Source organism: Python bivittatus, unplaced genomic scaffold, assembly GCF_059951505.1.
Source record: "Python bivittatus isolate LINGU-HERP-01145 unplaced genomic scaffold, Pbiv_v1 ctg000030_np1212, whole genome shotgun sequence".
Lineage (NCBI taxonomy): Eukaryota > Metazoa > Chordata > Lepidosauria > Squamata > Pythonidae > Python > Python bivittatus.
Window position 1 is genome coordinate 1,587,990 of NW_028277031.1, and position 27,959 is coordinate 1,615,948.

The following is a 27,959-nucleotide window of genomic DNA, read 5'->3' on the forward strand; positions in this document are numbered from 1 at the left end:
GAGCAGTGCCCCGGGAAGGCCCACCTGTGAGTCCAGCCTCAGCCGGGGAAGCTCACCGAGCGCGGGCTCTTCCTCGGCCGGCCAGCCGCACAGAGCCATGGTTGGAGCTCCCGGGGAGGAGCAGGGACAAGGCGTGTCCACAGGGCTGGTCAAGAAAGCCAGGTTGCGACTGAAGCCCCCTGCTTTAAAAAAAGAGGGCGAAACCCCCAGGTGGAACTTGGGTCGCACTGTCGGGGCCACCCGCCTGACTTTTTGAACCGTGTCCTCTGGACAGCCTGGCAGGGGCAGCGATCAAATAGGAAAGCCACAAGCGTAAGAAGAAAGAGCCATCCAACTGGGCAGCAGGACGCAGGGCAGTGCGTGCTCTTTAAAAATGCACACGGTGGAGAAGAGGCTCCTGCTGCCCCTTTTCTCACCACAGCGTTAAAACTCATGGAGCAGCCAGGGCACTGAGGTAGCTAAGGGGTGGATGGGCACCAGAAGACCATGGTCTTGGCCTCCCTTCAGCCACGGAGGCCCACCGTGCGTTTTGAGCCAGGCGCGCGCCCTCACCCAACCCCCTTTAGAGTTGTTGTAGGAGAGGAAGGAGCAGTATCTGCACCTGGGTAAATCTAGGTATGTCTAGGCAAGCAGGCTAAATGCCTTGGGAAGCCAGCGTGGTGCAGCGGTGAAGGTGCTGGGCTGGCAGCAATAAGACCCCGGTTCTAGTCCTGCTCAGCCATGGAAGGTCCCTGGTTGACTCTGCACTGTGTACAGAGCCTTGGTTTCCTGAACGAAAGGTAGGCTGTAACTCCAATAAATAAATATTGATCAGCCCAAGGTTCAGGACAAGCAAAATACTCCAAAGGGATCATCACGCCAAAGGCAATCAACTTCCAGACGTCACTAATTGCAAAACTGAGTGGCCAGCTTGACAAGGGGACTCCCGGACTGGATGCCCTTTGCCTTGAAGGGTGATTAAAAGGGAAACATGGGTTGCCAAGTAGGCTAAAGAGCTTACACCTCAACTTGAGACCTGGCAGGTAAGGTAAGTCAGTCTGGAGGAAGGACGTTTAGCCAGACTCAGGCAGAAGAGGCCGAGCAGACTGCTTGCCGGCAGTCCCTTCCGGCAGAGGAGCTGGGTCTGCCTGTGGCAGGGAAGCTGCAGATAATTTGGCACCCCATACACGTTCCATACATGTGTGGCTTGCAGGAGCAACACACACAAAAACCAGAAGGGGCTTCAATTGCACCAGTGCAGCCACCCTCTTGGACTTTTTTGACCACGTTTGTGGACTCCCCTGACACCCAGGGAGTCCTTGCTAGAGGTGCCTGGGCTTTTCTCAGGGCTCGCGGTAACGCCCTCCCTTCAGCACTGCTCCAGGGCAGATATTGCAACACCCCCACCACCCACCACTCTTTGTCTCTGCCCTTGGGGTGCAAAAAGGTAGAATCAGTAACACAAATTCCTTATACTGCAAGTTTTATAGGACATGGTGTCCAAACCTAATTCTTCCCCTTCTAGCAGTAATCCCCAGGCAATCAGACAATTTCTGGGTTGATTTTCTGCTCACTGATAAGGTATTTTATACAACCTAGGCTGTTGCAAAGTTTTATTATCTAGCATCGAGGTTTCAGCAGGGGATCCACAGCAAGATTTAAGATGGATTGCAGCGAATGCTTATTTGTGTTTATCTATTTTGACTCCCTTTTTTCTCTTTTTTATTTCTGCCTTATTTGCCGGCTAAAGGCCATAATAAATAAAATTGAAATTTCCTGCCTGTGGATGCAGATCACAGAGATAGCAGCAGCGTGTATCTGTGCGTGTAGCTATGGAGGTAGCGTGTACAGTGCTCGTGTGTGTATCCGCATCTCCCTCTGTCCATCCGTCTACCCACCCGGGAAGGGGACACCTCCCGGAGGTGGTGCTGCAGAAGCAAGCTGGCACGTTTCCTGACATACGCCCTCCCTTCTCTTGCTGGTTTTTCCCCAACAATTAGGTAATATTTGGCGACCGGGAAGCAGGGCTTGGCTGGGCACATGCTCTGCAGGACAGCTCTTCGCGGAACCCGTAAGCGCTGGAGCTTCCAGCAAACTGCAGCCAGTGCTGTGATCCCCTTCTTGGCAGCAGCCTTGGAGGCGGGCGGGGGGGCGCGGTGGTGCCTGGAGAATCCTCCGAGCAGGGATGCACTGCAGAGACGCACCTCCCTGCCCCCAGCGCCTGGAAAGTCCCTGGGGGTGGCTTTCCAAGGGGGGCAGGGGAAGCCAGCCGCCCCACGTGGCTCTTGGCAGCTACCAGCAGCCTTACAGGGTTTGAAAGAACGGACACGGGAATGCAATTCGAAGCCAATGCGCAGCAAACGATCTCCAATCAAGTACGAAAGGAAAGTTTTCACAATGAATTCATGGTGGGCAATCAGGATGCCCAAGCCGGTGCACTCCAGGGGCAGCCACGCTTTGCCATGGCAACCCAAATCCCAGTTTGCCTTTCCCTGGCACCACAGAATCCCTCCCCACTTCTTTCCTTCAGGAACGGGCCTTTGGGTGCCCAGCTGGTGCTGCGGTGCAAGTGACCTTTTGACGCAAGGATCCTCAAAGGAGGGCTGGATGGCTGATTGAACAGGGAAGATGGTTCCACCCGTCAAGATTTTGTCTGCAGGAAAGTACATATTTGGTAAGTGGGATTGGAGGCTCTTTGGTTGCCATGGATACCTGAGCCCCATCCAGCCGGGAGCAGGGCTTCAAGGCTGACCCTCCACAGAGAAGCAGTGGGGCGAGTAGAGAGAAGCCCCGTTTTGCCCCGTAAAATATGGAAAAGAAAAGATTCAGGCGTCTTGCTTTCAAAATGGCATTGTTATTTTGGAGCTGGAGAAACCAGTCACAACAGTTTGTATTTCAGCATCAGCCTGTTTGGGGGACCGTCTTCTGGAAAAGGAGGAACATCTGCTTTGCATGCAAAGGAGCCCCGTTCAGCTCCATCATCGTTCCTGAAGGGGATCTCGGGGCTGGGGAGAGCTGCGCTCTGGCAGAGCTACGGCTGGTCCTCGCGGGTGTCAGTGGGCCCACTAGACCACCAGGCTGACTCTGCAGGAGACACGGCTTCAAGCGTGCGCCCACAATTTCTATGATTTGGAAGCTTCGAGGAAAGGAGGGGATCCCAATGCTTGAGATTTCTTGAGGGTTCCTTCCAGCAGCACAGTTTAGCCATTCCCACAAAAAAGCACATTTGGTAACTTCTGCACCGTTGAGGTCTCCAGCTGGTACCTTTCGGTCAGACCACCTCTTCCAAGTCATGGCTCCAATGGCTGCCAGAACAGGTGTGACCGTGAACACCAAGCACCTCCCTGAGCAGGTACGGGCTTCTATCTCTTTATAGAGGCCAAGGTTAGAGGGTAAACAAGCCAGCATAAAATGTGCAGTATCAGCTGTTCCAATAAAAGGCTGAAGAATTTAGCAGCTGCTGAACTGTCCAAATAAAAAGAATTTATCAGCTTCCTAACCCTTTCCAAATATCTCTTTGAAAGCAAAGGTGAGAGAAGATCAGAGAGGCAGAGGGCAAAGGGCAGCTCCCAGGCAAGGAGGGGCAGGGCTCAACCTCGCTAAAGATGGATTTCAGAGACCTTCAGACTCAACGCCAGAAGCTGATAGAGAATCAGACGTGCAAACACCCGGGCCAACCGTGGCCATCTCTGGCGGCAAGCGGAGGAGCCGTGAGCCTTCGCTGGGGGAAAGCAAAGGTCTCCGGGACACTCAGGTGCCGAGTGGGAGCAGCTCCTTGGCCCGCTGCTCTTCCACTGCCGCCTTTGGCGGCACTTGATGCCCGGGCTGGGCTGGGCTGGGCGATCCCAGATTAGCCATTGACAGGCCATCCTCCAGCGACAGCTCCCGGCCCCCCCCCCGGGAAGTGCTGCCCCCTTGGAGTCCATGGGGAGCTACTGATTTAGACCAGAACAGAGTGCTGCGGGATGAAGGGTGGGGAGCAGTGCTTCCTCAAAAGCAGGTCTACCTACAGAAGCAGCTGTCTGTGTGTGGCTAAGTGTTCATTGTCCTGACCCACTGCTCTCCCCTTCGGCTCCCACCCAGGCCACAGCACTGGGTGCAAGCAGATCACCTGCTCTGTTCTGATGCAGGAAATTCCCGGCCCACCAAGAGAATGGCACCTACCGCCCCTCTCCCTGAGTGACCGTAGCTCCCGGTCCATCTGGGCTAACTGGAAGAGAGCTTGGAAAATGGGAGACAGGCTCTGAAATCTAAACTTTTGAGGGGCTCAGAGGGCAGCCCTTGGGGCCCCAAGGGCCACAGAGGTTGGCAGGTAGGGCACACACTCAGTCACACACACTCCATCACTCCCTTGCACTTATCCTGCTCCCCGACCTGCCACAAGTCGTTGGTTACCTGCCATAAGCCCACTTAATCATCCGAATCCTGCGGCTCCACGGGCTGGAGGTGAGCCCCATGCTTAAAATGTCAGAGGGCAAGCAAGCCACACGCAGCCCCTTCGCAGGAAGCAGACGCGGGGCTGCCTATTTTGCCCACCACCTCAGCCTGCCTTGCGTGGGGGTCGCCTAATGACGGGATGCAGGAACCGCTCGGTCGGTCCCAGGAAAGGGGGAAGCGTGAGAAAGAAACACAGAAGAACGAACTGCGTGCTGAATCTCTTTGGCTTAAGGTGGGGCAGGGAGAAACTGACAGGCTTTCAAGACTGAGCTCAGCCCTTCGAGGTAGGCCAGGCCAGGAACCACAAGAATTAGAGGAAAGCTACTTTATTGATTTAGGTATAACAACAGAATCTTGGAATCCAAGTGTTTTTCTCTGCCCCCTCTTATTCCAGACAGAATCAAGGTGGGATTATTTTGAGTATCTTTCTCACGCTTCCCACTTTTTTCCACTTTTCCTCCTTTATCAGCTCATCCATTCTTTCATCGAGGTTATCTCCACATTTCTTTACACCTTGGTTCCCCCCCCGCCCCCCCCAGGCAAGTGCCACTGAGTTGCAGCCCCCCTCCAGTTTTATTTTCTGGGTCTTGTTAATTAAGGGGAAGCAGAAAGCTACCCTCCATTTACTGATTCTGTAAAAAAATAGACCAGGTGGGGTGTGGAGTCCAGGTATCAGTGGAGACCCCTGCCATAGGGGGCTCTGGTGTCAGACAGAAGACTCTCCCTTGCCCCACTCCAAAGCTGTTGCGCCCCAACTAGCTTAAGCCACGTTGGCCAGGATGGAGACAAGAAGCCTCGTCTTAGAAGCTTCTCCCCGCGCTCCCTGCGACCAGGGAAGGACCGGAGCATCTTGGCAGAGCAACCCATCCTGGTTCCTGCAGCAGACAAGCAGGCAGGCAGGCAGGCAATGCTGCTGTTAGAAAGTGTGAGAGACTCCCCAGTGAAACCCCACAAGCGTAGCAGATGTACAGACTAAACCCAGTCCGTACTCTTGAGATGAGGAGAAGCAATCCGCAGCTTCCGCTCTAAACTACGTTTAGAGTACCGTACGGGTTCCCACGATTGGCTCCCACACTGGGCACAAGCAAGCCGCCTCCAGGGACCAGAACTGTTCCAGTGTTCCTTCCAGCAGCACTAACATCCAACTTCGGAAGCGGCGGTGATCTGAAAGTATTATGTTGTAGGCAATTAACATTTTATAAAGATATAAGCCACCACACGTGACTTATAAGATAAACCAGAATGAATTTTAAATAAGAACAAAATCAACACTAAAAAAACCACAAAACCTAAATGGAATGGCAGAAAATTAGAAAATTGACCATCTGCATGTAATACCAGCGTTATTTATAACTTTCCAAACATCTGGCTTCTCTCCAAAGAAAATCCCAGCTATGTAAGAGCTCATCACCAGAGGTGGCTTACAAGCAGCTGATCCAAACTCCTCTGCCCATAGACTGCGGAAGGACGGATCTTCAAGAGCGACATTTCAGACCCAGAACTAAAAGGCGTGTTGTTGCTTACACCGGAGCCACTGAAAACCGCCCTGCTTGGTGGACCAGAACCAGGTGGACAAGCAGGAATTAAGCCAGGGCGGGATCCAGCTAAGGTCGTCCAAGGGACCAGCTGGCATTCTTAAAACAGGGCTGCTGTCTAGAAGAGCTCAGACCCAAATGAGTCCACCCCCTCCATGCAGAAAGAGAAAGGCGACGAGAGAAATAAGGCAAATGGGTGATGGGGGCCATAACCATGTATTCGGGGACTATGGTAAAATAGACCTTGGCATGAAAAGGTGGTCCTTTGCCAATGGAGAGGAGCATTTTCATGTGCTTAGCAGGGATAGCTGCCCCCCTGGTACCATCAGTGTCAGAAACTGTGCCTTGGACATTTTTCTGGGTTGCCATAAATCAAGGTGCATTCAGCCCCCATGTCTACTAGAGCTAAAACCTGTTGCTTGTTTTTGGGGGACCAATGCAGGGTGACAGTAACTTATGGTCTGTGGTCACCATGTGTGAGAACCATCACACAGACCTGCCTGTCAAAAGATGGGCTGTGGGGGCTGCCAAGACCAGGTGGGGAAAGGGGCGGAGGACTTGTCAGAGGCTCGGCGGGGGGGCAGGGGGCAGACGGCACAAGCAATTGTCCTCCCCCGTCTCCATCTTTGTTTTCCACCACTGGCCCTTTTTCGTATTACTTGTTTTTAGCAGTGCCTTCCACGGTTTCAAGAGGACGGTGTTGGGTTGCCCATTGAGGTCATTGATGGCAACGCCTGCTTTTATGAGGTTGGTCCACATTTGGTGGTGCATGACTTGATGGCTCCCAAGGAGCCATGTTCCGCCTTCGTCGTCTGCCTTGCCTCTTTGCATTCTTCTACTTGTGCCAGATAGTTGAGGAGGATGCCCACATCCCAAATGCGCTGTCCCACAGCTGACCCTAGAATGCTCAGGAGGGGCCTTTCCACTGGGGGGGCAGTTTTGAGCAGCTTGGTGCACATGCCTGCAGTGAAGTTCTCCATTTCTGGACCCTGGAAAATGGTGCATCATGTTGCTGGGCTTCTACGATGGTGTGCCACGGGCCCATGTGCTGGTCCATTTCGCTCTGGGTGGGCCAAACCTTGCAGATGGCATGGATGACCCAATCCAGGAGCGAGCTCTCTCAACTCCCATTGCCCCATGCAGTACCTGTCAAATGGAGGGGTCGCTAGTCACACTGTTCATTTGATGACTTCATAGTCATAAAGACTAATGGAGTCAGCTCCCTCTTCCCACAAGTGGACTAGCCATGTCAGGAGGGGTTTGCGCTCCTGCTGCTGGTAGCACTTTGACAGGTTGATTAGCTGTGTGTTGGAGTAATCATGTGGCATCACAGTTTCTACCAGCTGCAGTGCAGGACCTACAGGGCACCATCATCTCCCTGCCCGATCAACCTTCTCTTCAACTTGGATTCCACAAGCTGTCGTGCTCAGGAGCTTCTTCCTCCTCCGTTTCCTCCTCTTCTATGACTACCTCATCCTCACTTCCCTCAGTCTCCTCGGGATCCCACTTGGCTGGGTCCCAGTTGGCGTGGGTGACGATGGTGCTAACTTGCAGGCGGGAAAGCTTCCTGCTGTGTCTTTTAGCATGTCACACCGCCAACTGGGCTGCCTCGCTCTCCTCCTCCTCTATCTTTTGGGAAGTGTTCCTCAGTGCCTCACAAGCAGTGGTATGTAGATGCCTCTCCTGGGCTATTTCTGCATGAAGATGGGCTACCTCCCGCTCTCCCTCAGATCCCTCCCCTCAGTTTCTTGTGAGAGTTAGCAGAGGCCATCCTATTAACACAACCCCCTTCCTCCCTGTACACAAGAGGCTGCCCAGATTCAGCTGGGTCAGTGGCTCTCCCAGTCCAGCTGGAGAGGCCTCCAACTCTGGACATTCTCACAGGGGTCCACCACCAGGCAATGAGCCATGCTACAGGCAACCACACTCCTGTAGATGACCACCCAGGTGCTTGTCCCTGGGCATACTTTTCCTCCTTTTTCACTGGGTTCATCGCTCTGTTGGTATCCTGCCGACTACGCCAATTATTGCTGTTAATCTGAGCATCGATGATTAATTTAGAATTTGCAGGGCAGATACCAAAGAAGAACACTAAGGGAGACACCAGGATGATGATAAATCTTGAAAAAGGTTTTATCAAGAATTGCCCCTGAATGTACTTACAGCATCAGAAGGATATGATTTCAAACAGCTGGGTGAGCCCAAATGGTAGTGAAGATTTCCAGAACCCAACTCATGAGGAAGCTGGGAAAAAGGGGTAAATCTTACAGCCCTTTTCCCCACTCCCCGCCCTTTGGAATCCTCATGTCGATTCTAGGATATTAGCAAGGGGGAAATTAATGTATTTACATTCATTGGAGAGGAAGAGATTACAAGAGAGTAAGCGGGCACACAACGGGGAATACACATTGAAAGAAATGCCTTAGTGCCAGCTGTTTGTGTAACATGCTGGCGAGTTGGGAGTTACTCAGGAGGCAGAAGAAAGCCTTTAGGGTGAAACTGATTAGGGTCTTTGGTGCTAATTGACTTGTGGTTAGCACCTTTTAGGGGAGCACTGGGCTGGGGAGGAAAGCAGTTTGGGAAGAGATAGCTTGTTTAAGCAATCTCTGCACCCTGCGAGGGGGAAAATCCTTTGACTGGGGAAGAAGAAAGTGGATCAGACGATCAAGCACAGGACAGTCATGGAGGAAAATTACTGGGAGGTGCTGGGTGGAGGGAGGGGTCCCACTTCCCAGCAGGGGAGGGGTGCTCCTCCAGTACAAACAGAGGGAAATCACTCTTTCCTAGGGAGAAAATGTCCGGATGACAGTCCTGTCTGGCCTTATGGGCATAAGCTGCACTGGGGACCCCAGAGCCTCGTTTAATCAAATGATTACTAGAGTTGGCAAAAAAAGGCAAGACACGGGTTTACAAAAATTCACCATTTATTAACCCTTGCAGGGTCAGGAGCGCATCTCAATACAGCCACGAGAAGCTGCAGCTCAGTGCCAGCAGAATTTTCCGCCTCAACAAGAGTGAGATCTTCCCGGACTGAAGCCAAAAGCTCTCTTTTGGGGGGGGGGAAAAGCAAATTCCCACGGAAGATACCAAGAAACTCACGGCAGAAGAGGGTGGAAATGCACCAGGAACAACATTTCACAAAATAAAAGAAATCCAAGATGCCATGAGGAAGAAGGCCCTCTAAGGATTCCTGACAGCAAACAGGATCCCTCTTCCCTGCCCCAGTTTAAATCCTCTGCCCAGTTCAGAGGCACCCAGTGGGACAAAGAGGCAAGAACATCACTTGCACCTCTAGGAGAAACTGGAATCCTTTTCTATTCATAATATTTTTCTAAAAAATCCCTACAAAAGGGAAAGAGACTCGCTTGTTTTTCGGCTGCTCACAAAAAGAGTGATTTATTCAAAAGGTTGCCATGGGGGAGAGAGGGGAGGGCGCTTGCTGAGGCGCAATGCTCAGTTCACCTGCAGGCACCTTCAAGGGAGCAGGTTGGGGCAGCAGATGCATGCAGAGGCCCGCCAGGAGGGGGCAGCAGATTCACCTGGAGCTCCACTGGAGCGAATGCATCACAGAGTAACGTCTGCAAGGCCTGGAGAAAGACAGGGAGAAAAACAGGCGGCTTCAAACTTTTTCAAGCAGAAGAATCTGGTAGTTAAAAAAATGTTTCTGAAAACCCCTGATCAAGAGGCAAAGCTCTAGTGACAGAAAACGGTCTGTGTCCGAGTGAACTTTTTTCGCCCTCAGTCTCTCTTGGAAGCCCATCAAACTCTCACAGGACCCTCAGGTTCCTCCCAAGACAGTCTGAAAAACCCTGAGCTGGGCCAAGGACACAAGCGGGCCAGTCAACGGCCTCCAGGCAAGGCAACAAGCTGTGCCTGCCAGCATGGACCATAGCTTGCTCCTGGCACAAACAGCAGATTAAAGAGGACCCAAACTTCACGGGAAAAGGCAACGGAAGGCATCCTCTTCCAGATGCAGCTTTTCAGGGAAGCAGTGCGCAAACACGTGCTGTACGCCAGGCATCGGAAAAACAGATGAGATTGTATAACCGAGAGTCATAGCTAGATCTGAAGTTCCAAGCCAACGTGGCAGCTCGTGAATAAAGTGGACATCCGAGCACATTTCTCAGCTGTTCAAACATCATCAGAATGACCTGGACACTGGTGGAAATCCTTTAATCTTCCCACAGTAAGTCCAGGGGTGTTGAAACTCCCTCTGCATTTGGATCCTCAGGCATGGCTGGAAGACTTCTCAACACAGTCTTGGAAGGACTGCAGAGTTCAGTGACCACATCCATTTTTTCTGTTCCTCCCCAAAGAGGTCACAGCAGCTTCAGTTCATTTTAAATACTATGTGACTGGGATCTTTGAGCTTTTAACCCAGCTAAACTGTTTTGGCTTAATGTATTTAAGAACCCAGAAAAAGAAACCCCAATGGTATAAAGTATGAACTGGTGTGATCTGAACCTGAAAGAGACCAACTGCCAACAACGAGCAATCAGAAGAGGACACACCTTCCCAATCTAGTAATTCCACCTTGTTTCTTGCACCAAAAAAACCCACCACGGGAAGCGCCCATCAAATGGGCTCCTACACGGCCATGAGGATATCATGACAAAATGCTCATGATATGTTACATTCAATGAAAACCCTGGCTGCTATATCAATTTATATGTGTATGCTAATTTGCATAAATTGATAAAGAGGGATCATACCTCCACCCCTCTTTAGACTCATTTTTGCCTCCAGCACCGTCAATAAACCAAACTGAGCTTCAGTGTAATATGTCCTACTCTCCAGTTCAAATGTACCCCTACAAATTCTACTAAAAGGCCACCTTGGCATGACCACACAGGAGCAGTCAAGCCAACGATGCAGCTGCCCTGGGACCGGCCCACCTTTCAGCTGCTCATCTCTCTGCCACACAACTGTTCCAGCTGAAAGCCAAGAACCTGAATGAAACACCAGATGGCCTAATCAGTGTAAGACTTAGCAGAGATCATGGCAGATATATGCCTCTGCTAGGAAGCGCTGAGCTTCCCATCCAGAAGTTCTGGCAGTATTCCCCACTTCTTACCTAAATGGATCAAAAAAGAAATGGCTGTCTTTTCTGCACCCCTTCATTAGGCACAAACAGGCCAAGTTGCCAGTTCCTTCTATGCAACTGCACCAATCACCTGCCATGGCAGGTCTACTCACAGGACAACCTATTCACAGGCCACGGTTCCCTGCAGCCATCCACTCAACTAGTTCTCCCCGCCAATCCCAAGCCCCCTCCCTCTTCCGACCGAATCCAACAGATGCATCACATTGCCCTATTTTTCCTGGTCCTGTGGAAAAAGAGCTCTTGTGGCATGAAGGTGTGGACCATGGAGACCCCCATTGGCTGAACTGTTCAGCCCAACTAATCACACAGGATTATGACTTTAGAAAAATTCTGAAGAAAGTGCCACGTACTCCACCTTGAGCTCCTGGAGGAAAGTTATAATCTCACACACACATGGGTGTTGGTCACCTCCACTGCAGAAGTCTTTGAAGAATCAGAGAGAACTCTCTTTTGCTGACTGAGTGGAGGAGAATGACAGAGAACTGGCTGATCCCATTTTTTCCCAACTGGGCGTTCAGCTGCACTTTGAGTATTAGATAAAGTATAAGTTTAAGAGGTGGCTTGTAGAAAGTTTGAAATATTGCTGCGGTCACTGTTGCACCGCACACATTTGGCACCGGTAAAACTGAAGCACCACAAATAGAATGGTGCTTTCATAAAGAACGAGAGAGAGACTGGGAGGGAAAACAGACAATGGGGCCGGCGCATTCTCCCCAGGGCCACTGGTCAGGAGAGGTTCAAGATCTCACAGACAGCCTTCCGAGCTCGGAAGCAAGAGACAAGGCAGAGGACTGTACCTAAGTTCTGGGAATCCTTGATAGCCCAGCACAGGCAGTAATGTTGCATGAGCTGCTCAAATGGCTCCTTCTCGTCCAGGAACTCAAGTGCCTCTATCCTGGAAGGAGGGAAGGAAGAATACAGGACAGACTGTAGCGGACACAAGCTGCACACAGAGAGAAAGGGACAAGAGGGATGGCCTAGAGCCAGGTTCACATGTTTACTTAGACCCAAAGCTCACGGGGCAGCTTTGAGCCAGGCACCCTTCCACACATCAGCCGAACACAACACCCAACTATGGAGGGAGCCAGAAGTTTCAGAACTTCTATGGTGGCCAGTCCAAGGAGCCCAACTGGTGGTGCCTCTGAACTGTTACATTGTGATCTATGAGTTGGAGAGCCATATCAATCGATCAAATACATAAATAAATAAACAACAAACAGAAAGTCTTGAAATTTGGTTTCCACCCAAAACCTATTCTAAAGTTTTATACCATTTTACTCCACCAAACACAGATTTTGAACCACAACCCAGAGTGGATAACTGACATGCCCTCTGTGGGAAACTACAGAATACCATAAAACCAACATAGCCAAAGTTTTGCTCAATGAAGCCCAGCCTGTGCCCCCAGTTAGGATATTTGAAATTGGGGTTCAAAGGAAGCACCTAACACAAAGTCCCCAACATTGCTGTATTTATCAAATCCCTGTGTCAAAGTTTTATACTGGTTTTGTTCATTTTTGTTCCAGCATTTTCAGGTTTCATTCCCTCCCCAAAGTGGGTAGCTGACATGACCTGAGTATTACGCTACAGAGCACCCCAAAATCAATATGGCCCTATTGACCATTTTCATTCAGCATTTTAAAACATTAAGCAGGCACGTTACTCAAAATAGGTTTTCAACTATAAAAAGCTCGCTATAAAAAACTGGCATGTGATCAGGCTCAAATTGATTAAAAAAATGTGTTTCTTATCAGCTTTTGACTGATTTAGTCAAAATACATATAAACTCAATCTACTGATAAAGAAGTAATGTAGTTCAGTTTATAAATCTACAGTTACTCTCTTCCCGTGCTATATTTAGATAGGCACAAACCAACTTCTCAGATGCTCACCTTTTTAAAGCATTGTACTACTACTGTGGGGCCATAAAACTGTTCCAGCAGAGTCAGCAGCAACTTCTTAAAAACATGCTTTTACATTTCTGTGTTTTTAATTCCACAAGGTTATTCGTTTTGAGGATGACAGAGACTGCCAAATCCCAGGATCATTCCATGAGCTTCAGCTAAGTCTCTTAGTTATGCTGAGACCAAGAAAAAGCCATGGTAACATGGGACAGTCGTGGAACTGAAAACCTAGCAAAGCCTTTTAAAAATCTATCAGTGCAATTTTCTGATCTGAGCCTATATGGAGTAAACCAAACATAGCTTTATGAACTTTTATGACAACGTTGAACCATTGCTCCAATACTAGTAACAATGATAAAACCTTAAATGTGAATGCATTTATGTCATTTGTGAAATAGTTTGCATCATGGTATTATCACACAAAGAACATAAATTAGTAGTCCCCAGTTTAAGAACAAGTTCCATTCCCAAGCTCTGTCCTTAAGTCAAATTTGTATGTAAGCTAGAACAGTATTATAATACTGTATAAGTATAATACTGTATAATACTGTATAAGTAGCATTGTGTAATGAACTCAAACCATTGTGTATTTAACTCAAATTTTGTTACAATAGGCTCGGTTCTTAACTATGGGTCGTCCTTAAACCCAGGGACTACCTGTAATTATGTACTTCTGTTCTATTTAACAGACGTTTGTGAATAGCAGACATCTCTGCCTCCAAATTATCCTGTTAAAACAAGGTTTCACTGTACCCCATTTCTACACCAATGGGCCAATATTTAATTATTCTCTAATAACATAATTGCTTCCCAATATATCAGATACACAACCAAGAGGGACTAAGAGTTAAATTTCTCTGAACAGAGCAACTGCTGTCTTCCTCCCTGGTAATAAGACTAAAATTTATTCCCAGATCATGAAGTATTCATTTTTCCAACATTTCTATTATATATGCATCAGTAAGAAGCATTAGTGTTAAGTACAACGTGAATTTAGTTATATCCTGTCCATTATCATCCTCTCCTCAAAACCTGCTTTACTACTCACTCACTTTTCAATATTCTTATCTAAGAAACCCATCCAATGTTTGCAGTCCGTTAAAAAAACACACGAGTTCTGGATTCTGTGAGTGTCAGTTACCCACTTTTAGAGGAGGAAGAGATAGAAAACCTGGGCTTGACGGAACCAACCACAAAAAACTTTGGCAAAGGTTTTGGTTGTGGATGTGCAAACTCACCAATTCAGGAACAGAACGTTCCGGTGAACTCTGGAATGTTCCGTTCCCCCTCCAGACCATGTCGTTCCGGGGGCAGTTTCCTGAAGTTATCAGTGAGTTCTGCACATTCCTAGTTTGGGGTGAATATAACAATGTTGAGTTTTTAGATGTTTCCTCCGAATCCTGATCTGACATTTCTGTACCTCTTATTACTAGGATGCCCGACTTACTGGGACAAAAAGGATAAAACCAGGACTACGCTTTGGTGCCAGCTGGGGCCAACAGGGCCATATTGATTCTCGGGTGGTCTGCAGCCTTTGTACTCACTTTTAGGTGGGTGCAAAACCTTGGCTTGCTGGAGCAAAATGCTACAAAACCAGAGAGTATTTCAGGATTAATTTCCACTCCATAACTCTTTACTTCCTAGGATAATTCAGGATTCAGCCTTTCCTGCTTTTTAACATCTACATGGATCCACTGAGATGCATCATCCAATGTCGGGCCAAAGAATCATCACCATTCGGAAGAATTGGACCTGCATTCTGGAGAGACCCCTTCACCCATTTGTTCTCTGGGGAGACCAAGCTGAGCTCAAGAAGCAGAAATGGCTTCTGCTCACTCAGCCTGGTGCACCAACCAACCTCACCCGGAGAAAGCACACAGGGCCTCTATTACACACGCATGGGTTAAACCCAGACTACATTATTCTTGTGTTCTAGGCCTGGCAGTTTTAGGAAGGGGGGGGCACTAAGCAACTTAAAAATACATCACTGTAGCATCAGGTGCATTGTTACCCATTTACTTCCAAATTCAATTTTAAATGCCAGCACCTGCTCTGGAACGAGGCTAATTCAAGTACTGCAATCCCTCATTCAAGTCAGCTTGGGCCTTCAGATAAGCATCAGGTGCCTTACTCTGTGGCCTGTCCTTTAGTACGGTCAGGCTGGGAGGACTTAAGGTCAGAGCACGTCCACTAAGCATGGGACTGATTCACTGCTATCTTCCATCTGTTTCTATTGTAAACAACCATGTGAGGGGTCACCCTGAAATGCAAGGTAAAAATACTCTATATACATACATATGTATATGTATATGTATATGTATATATACATACATACATGCTATATATTATAGTATCTGTGAAACTGTATCATCATCATCGTCGTCTTTGTCATCATCATCACCCTGACTCAAACCACTGCAAGAGGAAGGCCTTTTCACTGAAGGTTATGCCCAATGATCTACCGTGCTGACTCAGTGCAGGTGAGCAGATATGCATTTTTTTTATTTTCCAACCTAGGGCTGAGAGATACTAGATAACAACAGGCCATCTGCCCTAACCATTAGTCACCTAGCTGCCCCCCCACTACAATCATGGCAGAACTGAGCAAGTTAGCATTTACAATACAGGTTAATTAATTGCGAGGTTCTGACAGAGGGACTGGCCCAGAGTCCCCCAGGGAACTTCCATGGCTGAGGAGGCACTAGGCCTCCCTCTTCCTAGTCCAGCACCTTCACCACTACCTCACCCATTACCTAATACTCCTGCCTCCTATTTTCCCCACAACAACCCTGTGAGGTGGGTTGGGCTGAGAGAGTGACCAGCCCAAAGCCACCCAGCCAGCTCCTGTGCCTAAGGCAGACCTAGAACTTACAGTCTCTCGGTTTCTCGGGCAGCACCTTAACCGCTACACCAAACTGGCTCTCATATACTTTACATGAACATATACACAAACGTACACATGCACACACATTCTCTTTCTCTCTCTCAATAAAACAAGCAAGTGACCAAATTGATATGAGCGAAGAGGAGCTTACCTTTTGATATCATCCGGTGGCAAACTCTGATAGACCTTCAGCATATCGAGGGCATTTACCGTTTCCCAGCCATGTATCAGGAATCGTTCCTTCTGTGAATAAAATGCAGTAGAAGAATCTGTTAAAGGCAGGTTCTCCAGGACTCAAAAGGAAGATAAACCACTCAAAATGTTACACACCATTCAGCTTAATGTCTGAACTGGGCAAGTTGCTAGAGCAGACTGTCAAGCAGTGTGTCTGAAAGCTCCTAGAAAAGGATGTTGTCATACCAGGAGTTAACAGACTGAAGGATCTGGGAAGGGTTAGCCTTGAAAATTCCCGGGGGGAATATGATAGCCCTCTTTAAATATCTGAAAGGATATCACAAAGAAAACAATCAAGACCTGTTCTCTATCTTTCCAGAAGGCAGGACATCCAATAATGGATGAGAATTCTAAGAAAGCAGAACATCGTGAAAAATCTTCTAATGAAAAGAAGAGCTCAACGGGGGAGTCCCATTTAAGGAAGCGCTGAACTGCCGCCTCTCAGAGACACTCTCAGCTTAGATTCCTGCCCTCTGCAGGGGCTTAGACTCGGCAGCCTAAACGCTCCTGTCCAACTCTACAGTTCTAAGGACAAAAATGGCGCGCCACGAGGGCACTCGGTTGGATTTTATATGACGTCCCTTTTCTCCCCCCAGGTCAGCACGAGCAATTCCCTGCTGTTTAGCACAGCTGCTCTCCAAAACAAGGCCTGCTATGGGATGGAACATTAAGAGCAGGGCAAAGATGTGACCTGGAATGATTATGCCTGAATGCAGGCGCTGTAGCCTGGGCAAAGCTTATTGGGGGCTCACCAATCTGAGTCCCATCGTCCAGAAAATCTGACCTGGGTATCCAGAGATCTGCAGGCATCTGCACCAACCAACTCGCACTGCTTGCTCTGCAAGTTCTCAATCATGATCTGTCCAAAGCGGTCAGCCATATTCACCTGGAAAGGACACACAAAGGAGCCTGCCATCTTTCCATTCAGCGCATGTGTGCAAAGGAGCATCCAGGAGACTGTGCCCACTCCAGAGACTGTGCCCACTCCAGAGGTTTGGAAGAGGGGCTTTGGGACTCACTTCTCTGAAATCCATTAGGGCAGCCCAAGCTTTTTCGGGGTTCAGCATGAGCCCAAAAAAAGCCATTACAGAGTTGACTCATTAAATTTAAGACAGCACTTAAAAGGAGCAGCATTGTTTTTCAGGTTCACATGGAACCCTGGAACATCTGGCTGCTTTAGCAAGTAGTAGAAAGATGCTGTCATCGCCCAATGTTCAAAGCGTGCACAATCCTGCTGCACACACACCTTTTATCTTTGCCCAGAAACTTCCTCTCATTCTTAGATGCATTCCGAGAAACCAGATTCTCACAACTCCTAGCTGAAAGCAACAAACGCACTGTGCACAATGATAGCAGGCATCAAATTAATAGCTTTGGGCTGTTCTTTTAGACTTGTGACTTAAGCAAGCAGCAATATCCAGTGAGGGCTTATGCACCAGAGCTTCCAGCTAGGAGGAATGTCCTGAAAGCTTAGCTCTGCTCAGGCCTCAAAAAATGCAAACAAATGGCAGGATCTGGTTTCCTTTTTATGGGACTGAAAAAGATAATTTCTTCCCGCCCCAAAATACACAGCAGTGGGATCCCAATACTTGGAGGAAATCACTGTTCTAAGTACTACATGGCACTGTACAACTGCTAGGTATTATATAGATTTAAAAAATATAAAAATAATAATAATAGTAATAGTAATGCTCCCAGAGCAACTGAGTGTGACCCAAGTGATTGTCACCCCATGCCGATTTGCAAAGGGGTCAGCCTTTGCACTGAAGGCTGAACTGCACTGAAAATTGGAAACGTTTCCTATGTTGAAAGCCAGCAATCTGATGAGAAAAGGGTTTGTCACGCTTGGATCCCTGGGAACTTATCCCAGTGTTTTTATTCCCAGCTTCAACTGGATTCATATCCAAAACTGGAGTATCAAATCTGTCTCCTGCATTTTCCTTCGGTGAGCAGTTTCTCCTTTTTGTAAGGATACAGCTTGCGCCACCATTCAAATGCCACCAAGATAAGACTCAGTGGATTGATATTTCATAAAAAGTAAGTCTAACACTATTTCTTTGAGTTCAGCCACCCCTGACTCAGCAGCTCTTCTCCTCAGTAAAGAATAATTAACCCCACTTGAGAAGATCTCTGCTCTTGTACTGTAGGGAGCAATGCAAAAAAGCAAAACCAACATCCAAACACAGACAAGAATAATTTCCTGCTGGGGGAGCTGCTTTGTAACCTCACCAACCCTAACCCCGAAGTAGCCATACGCTGAAGGGCCGGGCATTCTTCTCCCTTGGCCCATGACCTATTTTGCATCCAGGCTGGACGCTGAGATGGGCAGCGGAGGAGCCTCGGCTTACCTGCTCATAGTTGATAAACATGGCAGATCGGAACATGCCTCCCACCCACTTGATGAGGCAGGTCGAATGCTCTGTGGTCATGTAGATCAGCACACATTCCGTCATCAGGAGGGTTGGCAAGCTTTTAAAGAGGAAAAGAAATAAGGGCAAGGGGGAAAGACAATTCAGGGTTTTTTTCCATCTTCAATTCTGGGTACTAGAAGAAGTCCAGAAAAGATTGTTTTGTGTGTACAGAAATGCCCTTTACACAACATTAATTTAATTTATTTGATTTAGACACCACCTGACTCTGGGCAGTATGCAATAAAACCAACAACATAAAAGCAGAATAAGATAAATGTAAAAGAATAAAAGAGTAAACAATAAAAACTGATGGCAGATCCAGGTAACCAACTGACACACAATCCAGCAGGGGCCGCAACCAGCCTAGCCAGGCCTGGGAGAAGAGCCCAGTCTTTAAGGCTTTCCTGAATGCCATCAGGGTGGGAGCCACACGGATATCAGGGGGAACCTCATTCCAGAGGGCAGGCGCCATAACGGAGAAGGTGCCCTTCCAGGGACTCAGTAGGCGACATCATTTAACTGAAGGGACCTGGAGCGCACCAAGTCTGCCAGTTCGAACCAGCCAGGCTGACCCTGCAGGAGGTAGGTAGGGGGTCCCTCAAATAACCAGGCCCTATGCTGATGTGACTGGTTCAGTTCTGGCTGACCCTTTGGAACAGGACAGAGAATCTTTCGGTCTTTCCCTATCCAATCCCATATCCCAGTGTGACTGGGCATGTACAAGAGCAAGAACCAAGGCAGTATTATTTCAACACCAGAACCTGTGGCCTAGAGATGGATGGGCTCAAGTGGAGGCTAGAAAGGCATCAGCCTGCCAAAGTTCAATTTGGAGAGATGCCTGGAGCAGAAAGTTGGATTCAGGGGTCTCTTCCAAGTCTACAATTCTAAGCTGCTTAGGGAAACATGATCTACTGTCACCTATTATCGTTAACTGCGTTGTATGTTCTTGAAGCAGGAACACTGAAAACACAGAAGGAATCAGAGCACGTTCTCAGAAAGATGATATACCTTCGTACTTTTTCTCTGTCAGTCATACACAATTCTTCCTACATTCCAGGAAAATGCTTTCTTTGGACAACAGACTGTGACACCCCCACTGATTCACCAGGTCAAACATCTTCACAGGCCAGCAGAATGTAAGAGGCCTACAGCCCAGAGTCACCGGCTGCACTGTTAAAGTGCCTGTTTTCATAGTATTCAACTGGAATGGCACATTTGATACCCTTTCCCACTACCGATTCACCCAAAGCCTCGGACTGAACCTTGTGGCACCTCAGATAAAGGAAGGCAGCACTAAGGGCGCCGTATCCTGAGCAGCAAGAAGACAGAGGCTCAGGCAGCCACCTCTGCCTTCTTCCCAGAGGCTACGCTTCTAACCACTCTCCTTTTTACTCTTGGGCTACTTTTAAATACTGGTAACTGAAGAGTCACGTAAGTCAGACGGGCAGCTATGTAAATTTAAATAAATAAATGGGGGGAAAGGCTGCTAGAAGCAAAAGAAGTCCCACACAGGGAAGCTCTGTGGGCAAGTGGAAGAAGTGGGATGAAAGGTCTTGGTTGGTGGATGCAGCTCCACAATGTCTGCATCCTGTCCCAACTTGCCCTGTGTCAGCCTGTGGGACGGGCGCCGAACTGCCCATTGGAATACCACTGGACACTTCTTAGAAGCCCCACTGACCCCCAGCTGTGGGCCTGATAGCTTCAGAATCCCCAGCCAGCATGAGCACCGCTGAGAATTCCGGGCATGGGAATTAGCACCAGGGATTCTGATTCTAAGCAAAGTTCAAGGAAACGTCACAGCCTGCAACCCTCCCGATGTGCACGGATTACAACTCCAAGAAGGTCAGGAAGACTGAGAAGCCCTGAAGCTGCAGTCCTTATCCGTCTAGAAGGAAGCAGGTTGGGAAGGGTGCAACACTGAACACAGCATTGCACTGCACCCATGTTGACCAGAGCTGGGATCCTTAAAAACAGCAGCGGGGACTTCCAATTCCCATCTTACTCTGGATCCATGTGGCATTTCTTCAGTTTTTCCTCTAGTCTTGGCAGGTCCCGAAGATCCCCTCCAATAATCGCATATCGGCTGGAATCTAGACCGTGTGCATCTGCGGAGAAATCAGCAGGGAGAGCCATTTTTAAATGCTCCTCATCTGAGGGGAGTAAGAATCATGTCTAAAGAACCAAGTAAGGAGCCTTGGAGATATTGGGGTTTCTTCCTCTGAGGTCTTGTTTTCCTCCATCAAGGAAGTGTGGGCAAAGAGGCTGGCAAAACTTTTTATCAGCTAATTCCTTCTGAAGAGCTGTCTCAAACACTCCCATTTTTTCAGAAAAGGAAAACTCTAAAACCAGCAGCAGATCCTCTGTTTTTAGAGGCAGGGAGATAAAATTAAATCATTTTAGGGCAACAACGTTGTACTTTGCCATTTTCAGAGAAGGTCATCTTGATGGCAGCTGAGAACAAGGAGTCTACAGCTTGAGCTTTGCAAACTATTTGAAGAATTTTAATCTCACGTCCAAATGATTTGGAACTGCTCACTGTCATAAATCATGTATTTATATTGGATTAGTCCATCCTCCACAAAACAACTGGTAGCTACTTCCCAAAATTCTGTAGCCCACCCCACCTTAAAATACACATAAAATAAATCAAAACTTCCCCCCTTTTTAATATTGTTTTATTGTATTATTATAAAACATAAGAAGTATATTATATTATTTGGGTACAGTGGTATTCAGTGTTGACTAGAGATTATTAACACTCTGATGATTTAGATAACTTAAACCTTTAAAAATAAAAAGGTTTATGTCCATATTAATTATGATTTCTGTAATGTTAAAGTTGATAAGCATAATGTTGCTTCAGTTGTAAAATTAAGCTGAGTGTAGCATTGATAAACAACTGCAAAATGCTTAAATTATTGGTTATATAACAAAGGTTTCTATCTTAAGTTTAATACTTAATACTAAGTTCTCCACTGTTGTTACTTACTGTTGTTTATACATAGTAGAAAGCTACTTCCCAATATTTTGTAGCCCATCCCATCTTAAAACACACATAAATCAAACCTAAACACAAATTTATCATCTCTAGCCAAGGTAAACCCTGTCAAAACAAAAGCAGGAAAAAACACTTTTGTAAAGAGGATCAAGCACTGATGGATCTTGCAGAAAGAAGTTCTCACTAAGTAAATTACAAAAGGGGGGGGGCTATTTTTCTTTCAAAACTCTGAGAAACCTCCTTCTCTGAGAAAAGAACTAGAACTCTCCATGGCTGCCTCAACCCTCAACAGGCACCCTGTTTGATGAGAGGAGAATACTATGTGGGAGTTTGAAGAAACCAACCTGTTTGGTGCCAGGGGGACAGAAAGATGCTGCCAGGCAAGACAGAGAAAGGAAGGAATTCTGATACAAGCCAGAGAATGGATGTTTAGAAGCGAACAGGGGTGGGGTTGGGGAGGCTTGATTTAATGGCTGAAGAACAAAAGCACTGTGGCTTGCCAATCTCCTTTTCAACAGGGTGAGGTAAGGGAGATGATGCCACACGATGAAGCCTGCATACAGACATACCGCTATGCAGATCTGTAGAGGCTTTTCAAAGAGCTTGTATGAACGACAAAACCTGGATGTTTGCTAAAAAAAAAAGTGAAAACACAAGATTGTTCTTAAAAATTATGCTACCAGTGCTGGTAACATGCCATCTAATGGGGGGGGGGGGACACCCAGAGACCAATCTCAACATGAAGCAGTCAGGGATTTACCAAAGATGGTATCTATCTTGGCAGGAAAAAAGAAAGAGCAAGGCCCTTGGAACAGCGTCATCAAGCAGGGAGCATGTTCCCAAACCCACTGACGCGCATGCTCCTGGACGATTCCAGGTAACAGAAGCCTAGCCCAGAACCTGTGTCCTTTCAGCAACTGCAGACTCAGGCAGAGCTTGTTGACTGATTTACTTTCATGGAGAAAAGGGGACTTGGGGGCACTGAGCACTGGGAGCAAACGTCCTACAGGAGGACCGTGAGACAAAGGGCACTTCCAAGGACATTTGATCCCAGTCCTAATCGTAGCTATGGGTTAGATCCTGGAAAAGAAGAAACTCCCCAGCAAAAATTCACCCACATCAATATCTCCAGTCATGATGGGAGGCATCTCCAGTGATCCCATTGCAGGGGATGAGCAAACAGGTCAGCTCAGATCAAAATCATGTCTTTCCAAAAAAAAACAAAACAAAACCCGACTTGATCCTAAAACCAACAAAGGTGTCTAAGGGAGAGACTAGTCCAGAATTTCACAAATGAAATCAGTAGAAGCTTTTCCCTGCCATTTGTAGTCATGAATCCCTATACTGGTCTTGATCCAGGCGAGGCAGCCACTGGCTGGCCGAAGAACACGGGTGACTCCTTCCGATGATCTCATCCTCAGTAAGCCCAATAGAGGAAAGAGAAGGAAATAAGTCTGGATGAGATGCCCTGCTCTAACGGGGACTCACCTATGAGAAGGGTCTCCCCTGAATGGCTTTCCATGATTGGTTTTGACAGAGGAGGTTTCGACCTGTAAAGGACAAACAGAAAGGGGAAAGAGAGCCCGTGAGTCATCGGAGAGCATGTCATCTTTCCTAAACCATAAAAAGAGAAAGGGTCTGTGCTCTTCTGAAAACAAGTCAAGAGGGTGAGCTGCAGGATCACCTTCTGCAGTGGATTCAGTGAGCAAGTAATAGGAAAGGAAAACAGGATGAACGCCGCTGACGTGCTTGTCAGAATCAAAGGGGCTTTCCCTGGGGCTAAACATCTGGGGGTGATGCTGGACAGGAAAGGCAATGTAACAGAGATGGTTTCAGGGTGAAGAGAGACAGTGCAATTCTCATTTTTCAGAATAAATATATCCAATGGCACTACTGCAAATTTGTATGCCAGAATTCAGTTTGAACAGCTCTTTTTATTTATTTAAAAGTACTTTTAGCCACCTTGATCTTGTTTTGAAATCCTGTTATCATATATATCAGGGCATTTGCTTTTTTCCCAACACAGACAACATTCAAGCAAATACATTATCCCACTAGACCAAATAACTATGGAACAACTGATGATCATTTTATAAAGAATAGCTGTTAGGTTCCCCAGACCAGGACTTGGCTACAAATCTGTTCCCCAACCACACATGGCTTAACTTGGCTTGAACCTATCAGAAATCTCTCAGACATTGGAGCTAGATAATTAGTTTACAGATGTATTAGAAAGTAAGCTTTTCGTGCTTGTCTTGTGAGTTTCTTTGCGTCTCCATTTTATTTATTTAAGAGGTCTGCAGTTGTAATATAGTTTTAAGAATGTTTATGTTCTTTCTAGATATTTATTTTTCTGATCATTACAGCAATATTCTTCTCTGTGATAATCCAGTTAAATCCAACAATATATGGAAGTGTTTTTTCATAGATATAATCGTTTGACTGATTGCACTCATAAGCTGAGACTATCCTATCACAGACACCTTATAGTAGTTAGCATATGCATAAAGAAAATTATTATAATTATAACCTTCTGCATAATTATTTGTGCCCTTTCTTGCATTCTATTTTTAGAATGCCCTTGAGAATCAAAATATTTTCAAAGCACGTTGGCTTTCAATATAATCATTTTCACTGGAGTTCAGGATTCCTTTCTCTCTTTTTTACTGCCTTTCTCTGGCAGTGTGATGCAAAGGATTAGAATGATCTCTTTTGTGTGGGAAAGGCAGATTCCCTGTTTCTTGTTTTGCTAACAGACTGAGCTGGTTATCTATCTGTTTGCTTTTAACCATGTGAGAACTTGCTCTCACAATTATTTGATGAAAGGGGAATTCCTGCTTCTCAATTTTTTAAACAACCCTCTGCAAAGTAATCATAACAGCTGTAAAGGAAATAGTTATCAAATTAAAATAAAATAAATAATAAAATAAAATAAAATAAAATAAAATAAAAAAATAAAAGTCTGTAAATGTTACCTGCCCAATATACTGATAAAAAGAAAGGCACCTTTTCTTGCATTTTGGCAACTACTCTGCAGAGCTCTTGCTTTGGAGCAAACAGAAAGGCAGAAATGTACAAAAACTCCTTCATCAAACATTCATGGTAGTAGTGTCACATTTACTTGGGCAGCACTCTATAAGCACAATTTGTAGGACAGCAGACAAGATTTTGCATACACTCCCTTGTGATACTTGATATATTTATACAACAAAGATAGCTAATTAAAATGTGACAATTTTAGTATCCCTTCTAACCATTTTGTTCTAAAATCCTCTTCTTCTCCAAAGACAAATGCATTCATTCAGTTGTTCAAACATAATGCAGATCCCAGCACTTACTTGATGTAGTGAATTTTCCTTGAGACTATAGATGGAAAATCAATTTCAAAGTATTTCATAGGAAGAAGATTCTCATCCTGAAAAGGGGGGGGAAACAGATAGATTCCAATGTTTTCACTGAGGGCAAAAGAATCAGCCCATAGCTTTGCTTCAGGTCATGATCTTTGTGACTCCAAGGTTGCTAGGCTGGGGTTCTGGAGTCAACGATAGACATTCCTTTCTCCTACTCATACTATATTCTTACGCCTAATCTCCCACTTGTACTGAGCAAAAAACTGAAAAGGAGATGGAAGCAATGACCCTGCCCCAATAATTTGCTGAAGAGGCGTTGGGAAGCCTGATTTACCCTCTTCTTAGCAATTCTATTCTAGATCGCGGATTTACTTCTAACAGAAAAAGCGGACAGACTTCTAGGAGCAGCACGTCTTTTTCTATCATGTGCACTCATGATAGATCATGAAATGCTCAGCCATGTGGAGCTAAGCTATTTTCTGAACACCATTTTCTCTGATATATACCCAAAAATGCTTTGTATGTTACATAGCATTCTGTGCATTAGAAAGAATAGCAGAATTCTCTGGAACATAAACCACACTTACATTGTTCTGCTGTAAGATAGCAGCAACCTGGTGTCCTTAAGATATTTTGGATAAATCCTTTGACTTCAGCTACATTGGATGGAGCTGATGACCACTGAAGTCCAAATTATTGGGAGGATACCAGTTTGCCAAGCTTACATATATAATCAATAAAGATGAAAAAAAAAGTTTTTTACAAATTATAAATTAGAGATCACACTTGAAATAACATTATAAACTATTTCACCTTTAATTTCCAAAACAGAGTATCCATGCCAGCACCAAGATTTATAATTTGGCAATTGCATTTTGTCTTTTCTAAGAAAGCCTTAAGTAAACGACCAACTCCCTGGACCCGTGCATAATACCCTTAGAAGAAGAAGAAAACAATTAGTTGACAATACTTTAGCTCTGAAAACATTTGAAAATGAATTTGTTAGTTAGCTCCCATCCACCCCCTCTTCTGTTCTTCCTTTTGCCATATGCTCATGGAGCAACACAAATTGCCCTGACACATATTTGTTTATAACCTACCACGGCTGATTTCAGGTGCCTTCCTTTCTTTTGGATGGCTTACAAAATATTCAATGTAAGGATCTTTCCAGTAGCCAACACTTATAGCATATCTGAGTGTAGAAAGAAAAACAAAATTAGAATTCCTATTCTGTTGAAAACAGAATTCTAGACTATATGAATATCAGTCTAATCTAAAAAAGTGGCTCTTATGCACTTTAAATAATTTAGGCAAATTCACACTATTATTCCATGTTTACGGATGGCATATCAATACCACAAAGAGCCTCTTCAAACATTTATGACTTTCAGAAGCAGGCTGCTGCTCTCAATAGGCAGGGGGCAGCGGAAATCTGGGGACCATGAATCTAGGAAGAAGCAGCTGGATCAAAACCAGGTTTATGCATATCTGGATGCAAGAAGGAGAGTGCCAGTATAATAGAATAGGAAGAATACCCTGCTCATGGCAGGAATCAATATTAAAGCATCCCCTATAAATATTTACCCAGCTTCTGCTTAAAGACATCAAGTGGGATGCCCAAAACAGGACATAATACTTGAGGCTGTGATACTATCCAGAATAGAATCATTACTTTGTGTAACTGTGATTTGGAACCTATACAATTCCTAAATTAATGCAGGCTGACAGTGCACTTCTCATTGTGGCAACCAAGTCACACTGTTGATTTATAACCAGCTTATAAGTGGTCCTCTCCAATCCCAAGATCCCCCAATACAAATAATAAATAATAGACGGCTGGAGAAAGAGTAAGACGCTGAGGTCCAGATCCCGCTTCAGCCACAGAGCTTGTTAAGCCAGCCACTATCCTCAGGCTGGAGGTGGGCAAGGGCACCCCTTGGAGAAAAGGCAGGCTTGTAAAGCAACAGTAAGCGAGACGTTTGGTCTGATGCAGCGAGGGGCACTCCTGTGCTCTTACAGTCGTTTTAATTAATTAATTAATTCATTCACTCGCTCATTCAATCTCAACAGGGGACTCTGGTTTCCTGCACCTTGCGCTTTCCAGATGTCTGGAAACAAGCAACCCGTGTAGATGTCACCTCAAATCAGGGCTTCCTTCAACTGCCATTGCATTAAGCGGCACTCATAACCCCAGTGGCTGAGCCAAACTCCCACGCACCGCAAATCAGCTCAGTGCCATACAGCCTTCTCTGGGCCAGCCTGAGCCTTCGTGACTCCAGGGATGGGTCCCCGCATTATTCTCACGGAAACAACTCCTGGCCGCTGACTCCTGGGTTTTTGCGACTTCCCAGGTGAGCCTTCAGCCCTGAGATTTCCCGGTGGTCCCCCATCCCGGCCAGGCAGTTCCAAGCCTGCGTGGCTTCCCAGACTCGACTAGGCGCTACCTGCTGCGCCAGCTGACAGGCGAGCCGCAATCTACCCGCCCCCCATTCAGCGGGCCGCGCCAGGCGAGAAAGGGCCTCGAGCGAAAGCTCCGCCCGCGCCCTCCCCCCGCCGCTCCTTCACCGCTTGCAATGGGAGGCGACATCGCAGGTGCTCCGCACGGCCTCGTCGAAGACGTCGGTGCCCAGCAGGTCCCGAGAGGGGCCAGCCATGGCCGGGGGCAGATGCTCAGCGGAGAGACGCGGGAGAGGAGCGCGGGCCGCCCATGCCGGGCCGCCGCCGAACTCCCCTCAGAGCGCGACGTCGCCGGCACCGGCCAGCAACGCGCTCCCCGACTGGCCGGGCCAAGAAGCGCCCCCCCGCCCCGTTCCCTTCCCATTGGCCGAGGCTATTGCCAATACCCATCGCGTGCCGAGCGGACAGCAAAGTACGCTGGGAATTGTAGTCCGCCGCTGAATAGGGAGTTAGTCCGCTCGAGGGCGGAAGCAGCTCTTTGGCATTGTGGGAATCGCAGTCTCAAGTCACGAGGGCCGCGCGAAGGGGCGGATCTGGATGCTGCTCGTTCTCCACGATTGGCCGTCGGTGAAACGGCCCCAGCCTTGGGGAGTCCCCTGTGTTCATCATCCAGTCACATTTATATACCGTATACAGTATTATATCAGTGTTTCTCAGCCTGAGCAA

General features: G+C 47.0%; 1 protein-coding gene across 3 annotated transcripts; it reads right to left on the reverse strand.

The window, feature by feature from the left end:
* Window positions 1-5,535: 5,535 nt before the first annotated feature.
* Window positions 5,536-27,630, reverse strand: LCMT1 (leucine carboxyl methyltransferase 1). Of its 3 annotated transcripts, XR_015798149.1 has the most exons (12): window positions 27,402-27,630; window positions 25,937-26,028; window positions 25,650-25,771; window positions 24,825-24,901; window positions 22,975-23,036; window positions 20,491-20,593; window positions 18,426-18,546; window positions 16,862-16,963; window positions 15,995-16,086; window positions 14,198-14,306; window positions 11,853-11,950; window positions 8,864-9,538 (listed from the first exon to the last, which is right to left on the reverse strand). XR_015798149.1 is itself a non-coding variant. In XM_025172944.2 (11 exons), the coding sequence occupies exons 1-11, from the start codon at window positions 27,488-27,490 to the stop codon at window positions 5,551-5,553; spliced, it is 999 nt and encodes a 332-aa protein (XP_025028712.1). In that variant the 5' UTR covers window positions 27,491-27,630; the 3' UTR covers window positions 5,536-5,550. The 3 variants fall into 3 exon arrangements, 2 of the variants coding, with proteins under 2 accessions (XP_025028712.1, XP_007437906.1); XM_025172944.2 differs by lacking the exons at window positions 8,864-9,538; window positions 11,853-11,950 and adding an exon at window positions 5,536-5,580; XM_007437844.4 differs by lacking the exon at window positions 14,198-14,306 and having other exon boundaries at window positions 27,402-27,628.
* Between the last annotated feature and the right edge of the window lie 329 nt (window positions 27,631-27,959).